Here is a 14,591-nt window from a genome sequence, read left to right on the forward strand (position 1 = left end):
GCTCAGGACAGTGGAAGCGAAGTTTATAAACATATCGGTTCAGAATTCTAAATTTGTAGTATAGGACAGTTCATGACGCCGAAGAAAAACAAAAAAATGGCCGCCCGTCGCTTGGGTGATTGTCATGAAAATCGCTATTTTGAAATTCGTGGTATTGAACTGATTTACATTGGAAAAATTATGTGCTCAGTGCGGGATCTGAGAAATATTCGTCAATCAGCAAAAAATCGGTCATCTGGAGTTCGTTGTGATACATATCGTCGTATGAATAAAGCTTTCCCCGCGAATTTCAGGAATGGCATTTCAGAGATAGTCTATTCGTCACAGCAGTCGGCACAAAACGAAGCACAGGTGTTTTGATGTCACAGAATTTTGTGGTCGAAAATGGTAGCAACTTGGTTCTGTTGGTAGGTAATGATGAAGTGTTGGTAAAGCGAAGACACAAGGACACAGCAGAGATGTCGCCCGGTTCACTTCTCTGGTGTGTCCTTGTCTCTTCGCGCTACCAACACTTCAGCATTTTTGTGGATTTTCATAGTAATTTCTCTATGGTCCGTTGGGTTTTTCGGGAGGGCTCAAACCCCTCAAAACATTGTTTTTCGGCGGTGAGTAAGAGAGATGTGTTGATGAAGTAGGTGAAAGAGGAAATACATTTTCATGAAGGTACACAGGGCAAACTGAGTTACAGAAGCTGAGTCACAGAGACAGTCAAATTGGCTTAACTTTAAAGGAAAATTCTCACAAAAATAAACTATCTCTACACCTTACTCATCGACCAGAGGTTAAATTCTAGGTCTGTAGAATTACGTGCCACTGCACGGAGCCTCTAAATAAAGTGGACAGTACTGCCCTCCAATGGTTTTACATGCAATTTTAACGCTTTCGCAAACAAAGAAGTTAGGGTGGCCATATTTCGAGTCCCATAACCAATGAAGGTAGCCACAGCCCCAGAGGGTTGGGCACAACGAACTCAGAGGTTGGCTAAAAAGAAAAAATAACACATAAAAAAATCATTATGAAAACCCTCTCCCCGCGAGAGTTCTCGCCCTTATCGCGTGATGCTTATTCTTGTCGCTGCAGCTGCGCGATGTCTCTCGAAGGATGACAAGTTTTATTTTTTCAGCCAATTGGCAGGGCCACTAACCCATTGGTTTGTCGCAGTGATGTCAAATGGCGGAGATCCGCGACGCTTCGCAGCCATAAAGAATGCCAGTGGATGAAAGGGCCCTTCGCGGAGCACGGGAATGCCGCTTAAGACTAAGTGGCGCCGCGTGCCCATCGCGCGCGCCTCGTGTGCTTTACTGGTGCGCTTAACAAAGGAAGGAGCCTTTGGCCGTCACAGCGATGCTGTCAAGCGGACAGTGCCTCCTGCACCTTTGAAGACGAAGACGTTGTTCGACCTACTGTCGTCTCAGCTCTGTTTCTTTACCTAATTTTGCCTAATTTACCTTGTTTTATTTCAATATTCGAGGAAGGCAACATCTTTAAGGCGGAACTGTCCCTACGGGAAGAGTAAGGCTGCTCTGGCGCCGGAAAGCCTAAAGGGACCACACCAATCTAAGGAGGCTGGCTCTGAAGAGGCGGCCATGGCTTCCAAGGCTGGGGAGCGACCAGAACATGGAGACGGCCATCCGTCCAGCGAGACCTCATCGTTCAGTGGGGATGAGTCAACGGTAGTGGACGGTGACGAGCCAGTGGCCGATATGGCTGACGTGGAAAACGAGGGCTTCAAGTTGGTGAGTCATCGCAAGCAACGAACGGTCGGGATCGCGATTGTCGTTGGCAAAATTAGGAGCTTAAAAATCAAGGTGTGTCTGACCTTCTTCATGTTATGTTCGGGGTGCTGCGTTCTCATGATCCAGCGATGGCGCCTGGTAACCGGAAGAACTTCCTACAGTTGGTGCTTTCTTCTGAGTCCCAAATTACCACCTTCGCAGCGAACTTCCTTGCGATCTGCGCTTGTGTTGTGTCTCCTCGTTCGCTTTTGTCCTCGTTTTTTTGCGCTGCCAAGTATGAATCCACACCAACTAGCCCAACTTTCTGCTCTTATTATCTATTATAGATGGGGCTAAACATCGTGGATCTAATATTCACGGAAATGTGCCGTTTATATTGCAATGGAACTGCGCTCGGATTTTAAGTCGGCTAGCTGGACTAAAACTATTCTTGAAAGAGACTTGTGTTCCAGTATTGGCCCTGCTAGAAGCTGGCCTGCCAAGCGGGAGATATTTGACTGGATATCTCGCCCATAAAAACTACACCGTAAAGTCATTTCATGCAGGATGGGCCGCGCTTTACATATGAAGGGAAATTCCACATGTTTCTCTAAGCGTTGTCGATCTTTGCACGGATGACGCTGAGGTAGCGGCTGTGAGAATACAGCTCGGCTTACGAACCATTTCTGTTGCATCCGTGTACGTGTCCCCGCGGAAGAAAGTAGCATCGGATTTGTTTCAGCGGCAGCTCTGCGACCGCTGCCCAGGTCTTCGAGGTCTCCTCAACTTCATCAATCGCGTCTGGGAGACTGGCGATGTTCCTCGTCATGGAAGGGGGCACATGTAGTTCCAGTACTGAAGCCTTTCAAAGAAATGATGGACCTTGCCTCGTATCGCCCCTACGGGAAGAGTAAGGCTGCTCCGGCGCCGGAAAGCCTAAAGGGACCACACCAATCTAAGGAGGCTGGCTCTGAAGAGGCGGCCATGGCTTCCAAGGCTGGGGAGCGACCAGAACATGGAGTCGGCCATCCGTCCAGCGAGAGCTCATCGTTCAGTGGGGATGAGTCAACGCTAGTGGACGGTGACGAGCCAGTGGCCGATATGGCTGACGTGGAAAACGAGGGCTTCAAGTTGGTGAGTCATCGCAAGCAACGAACGGTCGGGATCGCGATTGTCGTTGAGCCCACAGAGAAAGGGGCAGATTTAAGAGAGAGGAATCCCATCATACTTTTCGCGGCCATTCAATCACTGCTGGGATCAGCTCCGGTCCGTAGTCGTTTCACCATGCACGGGGCTCTTCAGGTGCATGTCTCGACGGAGGAGCAGGATGACAAGCTTCTGCAGAGCTCTCAGATTTCTAGCATAAAAGTTAACGTGCAGTTGCCCCATTCCTACATGAAGAACACCTGTGTTATTAAGGGTGTACCAAAGTGGCATTCAGAACGCGTACTTGATTATTTGAAACCACAGGGTGTAGTGCACGTCAAACGACTTGTGCGTCGTGTGGAATCTCCAGGAAAAGAATGGACTGCGAAACCTACCAACTCTATTGTGTTGACATTCGCTCCCAACTCAGAGCGCCCCGAAAAAATTGATCAGGGATTCACGAAACACGCAGTTGCCAATTTCACTGAGGCTCCTCCACGGTGTTTTAGATGACAACAGTTTGCGCACATGGGCAAAGTTTGCACAAAGGATCGACGCTGTACGCGGTGAGGTGACCCCGACTTTAAAAGCTGCAAGGGCGATTTTGCTTGCGCCAATTGCGGTGGTATCTTCCAGCGAGTTTCGAAGGCTGCCCCTTCCATGTGAGCGCTCTGCATTGTCGAATATCCTTTCTTGCTGGTCCCAAAACCAAACCGACTGAGATGCCTGTCCCAGGATTAGACGAGTTCCCAGCGTTGGAGTCTAATGTTGTTGCGTTACCCAACAATGTCCCTAGCAGACCAGAGTTCAGCACGACGCCAAGGTCGATTGCGTGCGAGTCGGTTGTTCGACCTCCAACTAAGTGTCATGGTCCTGAGCGACCGGATCACAGCCAGACTCGAGGCAAGGGGGACTCTATGCACAAGTGACAAAAAAAACCACCTACTACGGCCAAGAGTGTGTCCCCGTCGGCATCTTTTGTCGATGTTGTGAGTGCGTTGGCAAAATTAGGAGCTTAAAAATCAAGGTGTGTCTGACCTTCTTCATGTTATGTTCGGGGCGCTGCGTTCTCATGATCCAGCGATGGCGCCTGGTAACCTGAAGAACTTCCTACAGTTGGTGCTTTCTTCTGAGTCCCAAATTACCACCTTCGCAGCGAACTTCCTTGCGATCTGCGCTTGGGTTGTGTCTCCTCGTTCGCTTTTGTCCTCGTTTTTTTGCGCTGCCAAGTATGAATCCACACCAAATAGCCCAACTTTCTGCTTTTATTATCTATTATAGATGGGGCTAAACCTCGTGGATCTAATATTCACGGAAATGTGCCGTTTATATTGCAATGGAACTGCGCTCGGATTTTAAGTCGGTTAGCTGGACTAAAACTATTCTTGAAAGAGACTTGTGTGCCAGTATTGGCCCTGCTAGAAGCTGGCCTGCCAAGCGGGAGATATTTGACTGGATATCTCGCCCATAAAAACTACACCGTAAAGTCATTTCATGCAGGATGTGCCGCGCTTTACATATGAAGGGAAATTCCACATGTTTCTCTAAGCGTTGTCGATCTTTGCACGGATGACGCTGAGGTAGCGGCTGTGAGAATACAGCTCGGCTTACGAACCATTTCTATTGCATCCGTGTACGTGTCCCCGCGGAAGAAAGTAGCATCGGATTTGTTTCAGCGGCAGCTCTGCGACCGCTGCCCAGGTCTTCGAGGTCTCCTCAACTTCATCAATCGCGTCTGGGAGACTGGCGATGTTCCTCGTCATTGAAGGTGGCACATGTAGTTCCAGTACTGAAGCCTTTCAAAGAAATGATGGACCTTGCCTCGTATCGCCCTGTGTCATTGAACTTGTGTGCAGCTAAGTTGATGAAGAACCTGGTAAATGAATGCTTATCGGGGTGGCTTGAGGACAGCAAGGCACAACCAACATGTATGACAGGATTCTGCCGAGGTCTTAGTGGCCAAGATAAAGTCTTAGACTCTGTGAGTCACATTGAGCACCAGAGAGCTTTCGGCCTTTCCACCTTAGCCATTTTTCTTGACTGCGAAATCCTACGACAACGTGCTTCAGAGCTCAATTCTAAACAGTTTGCAAGGCATGGGCATACAGGGCCATATGTTAAGATTCATTTACAAGTTTATATGTGATCGTGCGGTTTGTGTACGGTTAGGAAGTGCCTTAAGCATCGAAAGGGGTCTATAACGAGGTGTGTCTCAAGGAAGTGTTCTTTACCCCACGCTCTTTAACATCGTATTAGCTGGCCTTCCCGATTCGTTGAAAAAAAAAATTTCAGGCAAGTACGTATGTCAATATATGCTGACGACATCTGTATTTGGATTACTGGCTACCAACAGGAGCGATTAGCCCTGATAGCTCGACAGGCTCTACTTTCGGTACAAGCTTACCTTCAAGGTGTGGAATTGACTCTTTCAGAGAAACAATCGGGCGTTGTTCTGTTTCCAGGCGTAGGAAAACATCAGGCGAGGTTGAAGATAGACATCGGTCACTCTTGCATTCGTCAGTTCAACAACACGTATTTCCTGGGCGTCGTTATGGACACCCGTCTACAGTGGCGAAAAGCTGTCGACGCGATTGTTTCATCTATATCTTCGCGTCTCCACGTGATCCGTAGAATTGCACGTGAGAATTTGCAAACCATCCTTCTTCATTGGTCAAACTTCATGAAGCGCTGGTGGTCCGTCGCATAATGTATAAAATACCTTTAATTTCCCCCTCGGCATCACAACTTGAACGTCTCGAAGTTGCCCACAGAAAGGGTCTAAGAAGAACCATTGGAGTTCCTCAGGCGGCTGCGAATAAGGCAGTACTTTATGAGTCGCTACCAAAACCTCTTAGCCTTGTCGCTTCTCAGAAAGTACTAATGCATCTTGGCCGTCTAGAAGAGACGGTAGCTGGACGATTCTATCTCCAGCGGCTCTGCAAGAGATACGAGTCGAAGGCCTACTTGGGACTTAATAATCTTAGTTCTTTAGGCCATAATGTCCGACGGCAAATAAAACGGTGGAAACCCGCCTGGTCTTTTCCGACTCTCGTCTGTAAGGTCACAATTCCCCATGTGAGCGCAAAGCGCAGCTCTCCTTTGACAGCAACGCGTTCGCTCGTACTTGAACATTTGGAAACAGAGTATGCCCGCTTTCTTCAAATTTTCACAAATGGTTCTGTGGACAAGGTCAAAAAAGCTAGCGCAGCGGCTTTTTACTTTCCTTCTTTGAACTGTAAGTGGTCTGTACGCTTTACTGCTGTCGTATCCTCCACAACGGCCGAAAGTGTTGCTATTGAGGCGGCTTTATGGAAGTTAGGGTCTTGTCCGGCTCAACCTGTTGTCATCCTAACCTATTCAAAATCTGCCCTTCAGAGGTTAGAGCGCGGGCTCCCTATTGATGCCTTGTCTATAAGCTCTTTGCGCCTGGTGCAGAATCTGCATGGCAGAGGCTTTACTCTATATTTCCAATGGGTGCCCTCTCACATTAGAGTCAACGGCAATGAGGTGGCAGACAATCTCGCCTATACAGCTCTGTCAAGGAATACATCAAAAAAAGTTCCTTAAAATGGAAAAAGTCTCTAGAGGAAAACGGTTCTCGATTATTTCAGTACCATGTGGAGTGCGCCCCACAAGCCATGTGTGACCAAGGGACTGAGAAGATCCCAGGTGACTCTACTACATTGAATTCGCACGGCCTCTGCTCGCTCTCCTGCCTGGATACATAGACGGGCGTATCATCGTCTCCGCTATGTTTTTTATGTGGTGTGTGCGGCGATATCGAACATTATATTATGTACTGCCGAGGGTACAACGCGAAAGGTATGTGATGTTCGCTTCCGTCAAGAATACAGGTGCCCTTCATAACTCCAGCCGCAATGTGAAGCACAAACAGGCACATTTTTAGTGTTGCCTTAACACGGCGGTTCTGCGTAATGTGACAAGTTTCAACGGGTCGTAACGTTTGAGTCGACTGTGTGAACTGCGTTATACCATATTTTTCTTGTAGTCGAAGCGCTCTGCAGACAAAGGCGGGAGCAGGCGCTTTCCACCCGCACGCGTGAGCGGCCAGGCGGCTCATGGAGTGCCGGTTGTACTAATATACTCCCCGAAAATGGCCATCGACGCGAACCGCAACGGGGCCGCAAAACTTTGGCGCCAAAGAGCAAAAGCTAACTAGCGTAAGACACCGACATAGGCGGAAACCGGGTGGTGAACGGTACGACTCACAGCAATGGCAGCAATTCTTCTTTATTCTTCCTTGTTATCTCTCCCGGTCGATCACGCGACGTGAGTCAAATAGTAGCTAAGAACTTGGCCTGACCGTAAGGCGAAGTTCGGAGGTCAATAACAAGACCCCTACACGTTAACCTGAAAATGCCGTTGCACGGAAAATAATTCATAAACAAATATAGAGCGAAGACCTTAAAAATAATTTGCTTGCCTAGACATTCCGAACGACCGTGAATGGCCAAAAAGCGCCCACAGTTGGCAGAGAGCAGCGCCACGTCGCACGTGAACTCTGGGCAGTCGTACTCGGTGTTCTTGCACCTACTGCACGGCACACCAAGGAGGTCAGCCGAAGTCAACGTAGCAATAACATTGTTGCTTCCCCGCCACTCTTCACCATCAACAACGAGCACGCCACACAGCACATGCTTGAAACGCAGGCAGGTACGACGCACAAAGAGACCGCTTTGGCAAATAGCTCCAACGGCTCTGACGGCCAATCCACGTTTTCCCGCCAGAATCACTGGAGTGCCATCGTTCAATGCCCTTTCTTGAAAAAAAGAATGAATTAAAGAAAGCTATAGCAGCAAATCAGATGCGAGCAATGGTCGCGTCACCTGCCTCCCTTGAGGATATGTATCAGGACATATATACGCGTGATGAGAAGAGAGACCGGCAGCATGGGTTTTTCCTTAGCGTAAGTTTTCCGGTCCTCACGCATGCAAACTTTCATCACGAGTAAAACGAAGCGAGAGGGAGGGGGTTTCTTGAACGCGCGTCACGCGTGTATGGACGAAAACAACGCGTATTTTAAGTCACGTGTTGCGCAAAATGAAGTTAAGGCCAATAAGCAGCCCGTTTCATGCTTCAAATCAGTCAGTGGCAGGACTGTATGCGTGAAAATGTAGTATACTTGACCGCGCAGCCAGCCGCCCCAGCGGGATGACTGCCTCCGCAGATGAGGCAGCACGGGGAGCAATAATGTTCAGCTGGGCCGCCGTCAGGAGCAGCAGCAACCTGAGCCCCGCAGCGGTCGCAGCGTCCGTCGTCCAGTGAAATAAATGTGGCCGCCGCCGCACACACAGTCTGAGGAGGTTGCGTGATGCGCGAGTAAGGGGCAGCTTGTGAGAGCGTTGACTCCCATTCATATGGCATGCCTTGTTGGCACAGTCGGTTACGTGGAGTGCATTCTCCAAACGGTTCTCCAGTTTCTGCGCTGCTGGCGGTTGTAAGCAGCGCTCATGCAGCAGGAACGGTACAAAGGATACGTTGTGCGCGCACGTCCGTTGCACCAGCGTCGTCTCTGTATCCGTGCAACTGATCTTATCCAGGATCGGAGACGCGGAAGTCGACCTACCACTACTTGCCTTGAGCACTCACACCGTATTCAGTAATACTGCGTACCTAAAGAAGCTCACATGTAGAAGTGATTTCGGCGAAAAACACATGACCACCTGGATAGCTTGCAAATCGCTTTATCGGACCTGGGGTGTGAAGAAACACGTACATAACGAATTTTGAAGAAATAAACGCCACCTTTGCTTAACGTTACATGTTTCGCTGAAATTGGGGAAGTCCACTTACTACGAACCTCAAATACAAAGAACGCGATCCCCGTGAACGTCGGGTTCGTTCATAAATGGGCTCGATTGTTTGTAGATGAAGGCATAAGCGATGGTGTGCGTTTAGTTCCCATCACTAACCTCTCCCGAGTTGTGGAATCAGCATCTCCCACGAGCCCAGCTGTCGTTGAACACCACAGGCGCAAACGATTGGTCATTTTCTATTTATTTTTTTTGCTGCATGGGCTGCAGCATCGAAGTAATTTAGAACTTTTCACTCTTCGGATATTTAAAGTCCGTGTCCATTTTCTGCTGTGCCGCGCATGTGAAGTAGGCTGTGGAATTCGTCAACGAAGACGCAGCGTCACAACCCCGTTGCATTTTGCCTAAAATGTTTACATTAGGTGTGCGGTTAAACCGACTGATTGTTAACAGTGCCACAAATATACTACAGGGAAAGACCGTGGCCACAAATAGCACACTCAATCGTTGAAGCATGATACACGAGCATATTGTTCATGCATCATTTTCGTGTGTCAGACCACACCACAGACCACTCATTTAAGCTGAAAACTGTATTCTAGATCACATCCGGCGATGATTCCCTGGCCGGGCAAGTTGAGCGAGTTATTCTAATTCCTTGCAGCGCACCGTCTAGGGGAAGGAGGCCCTGCCCGCAAGGAGCGCGCTGCGTTCAGCCGCCGCCAGGTGGAGGCACTGGAGACGGAGTTCTCGCAGCGCAACTACATGACCCGGCTGAGGCGCTACGAGATCGCCCTGGCGCTAGACCTCACCGAGAGGCAGGTGGGTCCTTTTTGTTTTTCTCTCTATCACTATGTGCGCAAATACGCTTAACTAAATCTCAGTTGCTTAACCCCAGCCTGGTACTCAGCATCCTGTTTCGATGCCATCCAGGCTGTTTAGGTGTGCTCCTGGCGCTCAGTGCTATGGAGTCGAGGCCCGGCGAGCGTGACGATCACCCCGCGTGCTCGACCATCTAAATTGGGTTACATATCATAAGGGGTCATGGCTTTCAATTTATCTCCGTCTCTGAACGGCGGCTAGGAATTACTAGGTCTCACCTACGAATATCTGACACTCTGGGATTCGTCGGTTGTCTCTTCTCCCGTTCTGATTTCCGCCGGGATACCGTATTTGTTCCCTAAGCTTGTCCCGTAATTATCCCTGTTCCACATCGTGCAGCACATGCCTCAGTTTAACCTCGAACCTTTGGCTGCTTCTCTTCCTCTCAGTGCATCCGGACCATAACATGAACTACAAAATACACAATTCGTTTAAAACTTAACCAGCACTGAACCGTTGAAGCAATGTTAGTTTTGTGAACAAAACGTTAATACGTAGTTCTCCCTTTTTCAAACGTTTGTTAGGCGTTACGAATAACTTATGGAACAGCATTCGCCTAACCATAAGTATACATTTAACAAAAATAAATGCAACTTTCGCTGAAATGCTTAAATAACCCAGCATGGTCAGTTGTGGCGGTAAACAGCTTTAATCAGCACGTAGCAAGGAACAATGGGCGGCACGAACTACAGTACATCGCATCAAATACACATAGTAATCTTTCTGGGTTTCGTAAGTGATAGTGGTGAGTGGGCAACATGCAGCGCTAACGAAACTTCTAAGCTGCGCATGCAATGTTTGGCAGGCATCACTTTCTGATTTTACGGTAAAGTTATGATAATTGAGAAACAAATCTACTGCATTAACAGCGGCACAAGTTGTGAGATATAGTGCATTATTGTTTTATGGTTGTGATTTTAGCACTATGGTAACATTAGAATTTATATTGTTCTTTTATACTGATGATTCGGACATTACTCTTACATTTCGAACACAGTATTAGTGTATTAGTTTGGACGTTAAGGTAATGTTCACCACGCAAATTGTCACGTGACGCTGAAGAGACGACCAAGAGGTGAAGAGACATGGAAGAAGCTCGCCATATTTGCGCTGATGCATCAGGCTCAGATCGACTCACTCCTGTAAATAAAGTCTTAACAGTGTGGAGGAGGTCCTGGGTGGATTACCACGGACCCTTCAAGACATCGCTGAAGCCGAATATTCGCCGGACTGCATCCTTAGCCCGTGACAATGACCCTGGAAGACGCACGGCAGCCAGCAGCAGCGACACCCATTTGGCAGCACTATCGCGACCCACGGACCTTTTCTGGAAAGTCCACGGGGAAGACGTCGATGAGTAGCTAACCAATTGCCAGCGGGTGAGCAAATATAATCGTTGGGATTCTACCATTCAGCTGGCTAATGCTATTTTCTTTTTGGACGGCGCCGCATTGACATGGTTTGAGAACCATCAAGCGTACTTAACGAGCTGGGACCGCTTCGTGGAAGAGATCCGCAACTATTTCGGGAATACCTCTGCAAAAGGGAAATGCGCAAAGCAGAGTTGGCTGCAGCGAGCGCAAGTGCCTGCTTAGGCGTTCACTTTAAACAGGTGCTGAAGCTATGCAAAGTATTCAATCCACGGAGGTCCGAAGAAGACCGAGTTGGCCATCTACTTAATGGCATCCCCGAGGACGCATACAATTTTCTGATCAGCAAAGACAACCTGGACTCTGCTACGGACGTCATCAAACATTGCCGCAAGTTCGAAGCGCTTAAAGTCAGTCGCATTACGCCCAAGTTCGGCCACGTGCCAATGGCGCCGTTGTTGCTAGCTTGGATTCCCATGAGTTTACAAACCTCCCCGTCATGATTCGACAAATCGTTCGTGATGAACTCTCTCGGCATCCAGATCTTGAGCGCCGCAGTGGAGCCCCGTATGACAGCTGTTCCTTGCAGGCAGCTCCGGTCCAGCACTCCTCTCCTTGGAGTTCTAGGAATCACTCCCCTCCCCGTGAGCCTAGAAATGAGTCCCGCGGCCCCGCTCTGGATGATGTCGTCATTTTCGGGACAACCTCCGCCGAACATAACAGCCGTTCAGGCGTTGTCTTTGACTGCATAGAGAGAGCGGGTCTCGCGCTGAACTCTAAGAATTGCCGCTTCGGGGAACGCTATATTGTTGTGCTTAACCATCTCGTGGACAAGGATGGCGTCAGGCCCGGTCCAAATAAGATCGAAGCTGTCAACGGCGTCAAAGAGTCCAAGTCTGAAAAACTCAGCAGCTTCTTGGGACTTCGCTCTTACTTTAGGCACTTAATCCCCAAGTTTTGCTGACATAGCCTAGACGCTAGCATTTCTCTTGCAGAAAGACATTCCTTTCAAGTGGACTGCTGAATGTGATTTTGCGTTTCGCAGCTCAAGTTCCTTCTTACCTCAGGCAGATTCTGCGTCATTTGTGTCCGACAGCTGAGACCGAAGTTTGCACTGACGCCAGCGGCATCGGCGTGGGTGCTGTGCTCATACAACGCCCTTCCGGGAATCAAGACGTTGTCGCTAGCTCAAGTCGCACCCTTAGCAAGTCAGAACAGAATTACACCGTGACCGAGAAAGAGTGTATCGCCGTTGCTTTCGGCGTGCAGCGATTTCGTTCGTACCGTTGCGGCCGTGTCTTTTCAGTCGCCACAGGCCACCATTTTCTTTGCTGGCTTGTGAATCTGCGCAAGCCCTACGGTCGGTTGGCCCGCTGGGCATTACGTCTTCAGGATTTCAACTTCGCACTGCCGCATATAAGTGGCCGCCAGCACGCCGCCGCTGACGGCCTCTCTCGCCTCCACTCGCGACTCCACTGCAATAAAGACAACTTTGACGACTATCTTGCCGCCACTTCTTTACTGTTTCCGGATCTTGACACTTTGCAGAGCGACCAACGAAAAGATAACATGTGGTACCGCTTTCCGTAGCAGCCTGATACATCTGCGAGTCCTTTCTGCATCCTCGACGGTTTACTCCACCGAACAAATTATTCGCCTGGAGGTGCGCGCTTTCTGCTCGTCGTCCCGGCTAGCCTCTATTCCCCTGTTCACGCGCAATGCGCGACGACGTCATGACTGTTCACATAACGTTTACCAAGATCTTTACCCGAATTAGGAAACATTTTTACTGGCCAAACTGCGTCACGTGACCTCCTGTGCAAGCTTGCAACCACTTCTCCGCCGGTAAGCTTGCATCCAGCGCCACCTCCGAGCACACCGTATGAGACTGTGGGTGTTGACCTCTCAGGCCCGTTTCCCCGCTCGTCCGAACGCAACCGCTGGTTTATCGTTTGCGTTGATCACCTCACGCGCTACTGCGACACTGCCGCCATACCTTCCGTCAGTGCAGCTCAAGTCTCTCTTTTTATTCAATATCCTCTGCTAGGTGCCTCGTCGCGTCATTACCAGTGACCATGGCCGGAAATTTTTGGAAGATGTTGTGGAGCCGCTTGTGCCGCTTTGTTCTTGCCATTTCTGTCACTAAACGGCGTACCAACCCCAGACCAATAGCCTTGTTAATGCACAATCCGGACACTGGCGAACATGCTTGCGATGTATGTCGACTCCCGTCATAAGACCTGGAACGACGGGCTTTTCCTCATTACATATGCCTACAATATCTCGAAGCACGAAACAACTGCTTATAGCTCATTTTTTCTTCTTTATGCCCGTCCTGCCTCGAAGTCCTTTCGACACCATCTTACGGTTCTGTCCGCACACCGACCCTTCTATTTGAAGCACCCTCTGCCAGGCAGAAGCAGCTCGTCAGATCGCCGGCAACGCACTGTGGCCTCGCAGGACCGCTCTAAGCAGCGCTATGACCGTCTGCACATGTGATGCCTGCTACCTGCTCGGCGACTTATAGTATGGCTGTGGACGCCTCTCCGCAAGCGTGGCTTTTCCCAGAAGCTGCTGTTGCGCTACACATCCCCGTGTATTGCGCTCTCTAGGCGCAATGACCTGAATTACGTGGTGTCTCGCCAATATGCATAAAGTCGCCGCTATCGGCAAACAAACGTTGTGCCTGTTGCACGGATGACGATCTGCTGTCTTCAAGACCCTGATTGTCTTGCCCAGGGCGCTTCGTCTGCGAAGGGGGAAGTGTCACACGACGCTGAAGAGACGACTAAGAGGTGAAGACACGTGGAAGAAGTTCGCCGTCTTTGCACTGACGCACCAACCTCTGGTCGACTCACCCCTGTAAATAAACCCATAACAATATTGTTACGTGGCCCGAAGTCTAGAAAGGCACAAGGACTACCGGAGCACAGGGAACAGACCACAGCGAACACCGAGCGGATCGCGCGCACACACCGGACACTTCCTCCACGTCATCTTTACGAATATTATCCGTCGCAAGGCCCCCCGGTCGAAAAGGCACCATCTCGGTGCACATCAGGGCTAGGGAGGGCACTGTGAGACGTAAGGTTTGAGTCTGAAAACGTGCAAAAATATCAATCTGATGCAGAGAGGACGTGGCACCAGGGAAGGCCGGAGTGATCTCGTAGGTTACTGCGGTGATTTGGCGCAGGACCCGGTACGGGCCGATATAGCGGGACAGAAGTTTTTCAGGGAGCCCCACGCGGTGAGATGGCGACCAAAGGAGGACAAGGGAGCATGGGAGAAGAAAACCATAAGGTGTCAGCGGTTGTAGAATTCCTTCCGAGAGGTCTGGGAAGCGAGTGGCCGGGAGCGTGCTACTTGGCGGGCGGGGTCAGCGCGAGCAATGGCGTTGTGGTCTATGCAGATGGGGAAGTAGTCGAAGTGGGAAGCAGCGTGTGCAGAGTCAGGAGGCGCTCGCGGCCGTAAAAAAAATAAAAAGGAGAGTAACCGGCTGTGTCATGGCGGGAGTAGTTGTAGGCGAATGTCACGTAGGGGAGAGCGATATCCCAGTCCCGATGGTCTGGAGAAACGTACATAGGCAGCATATCGGTGAGTGCGTTTGAAGCATTCTGTGAGGCCGTTTGCCTGCGGGTCGTTGGAGGTGGTGAGCTTACTTTTTGTAGGACATGAGCGAAGAATGTCAGCCACTACTCTGGAGA

At 49.7% G+C, this 14,591-nt stretch overlaps 1 protein-coding gene across 1 annotated transcript in view; it reads left to right on the forward strand.

Annotated features, from left to right (window-relative positions):
- LOC144104997 (homeobox protein Hox-A2-like) overlaps nucleotides 1-14,591 on the forward strand; it is a 77,220-nt gene that overhangs the window by 42,812 nt on the left and 19,817 nt on the right. The window contains exon 4 of the mRNA XM_077638220.1: nucleotides 9,300-9,457. Coding sequence (XP_077494346.1) covers nucleotides 9,300-9,457 — 158 coding nt within the window. The remainder of the gene's footprint in view (nucleotides 1-9,299; nucleotides 9,458-14,591) is intronic.

The sequence above is a fragment of the Amblyomma americanum genome, chromosome 9 (genome assembly GCF_052857255.1).
Source record: "Amblyomma americanum isolate KBUSLIRL-KWMA chromosome 9, ASM5285725v1, whole genome shotgun sequence".
NCBI classification, from domain to species: domain Eukaryota; kingdom Metazoa; phylum Arthropoda; class Arachnida; order Ixodida; family Ixodidae; genus Amblyomma; species Amblyomma americanum.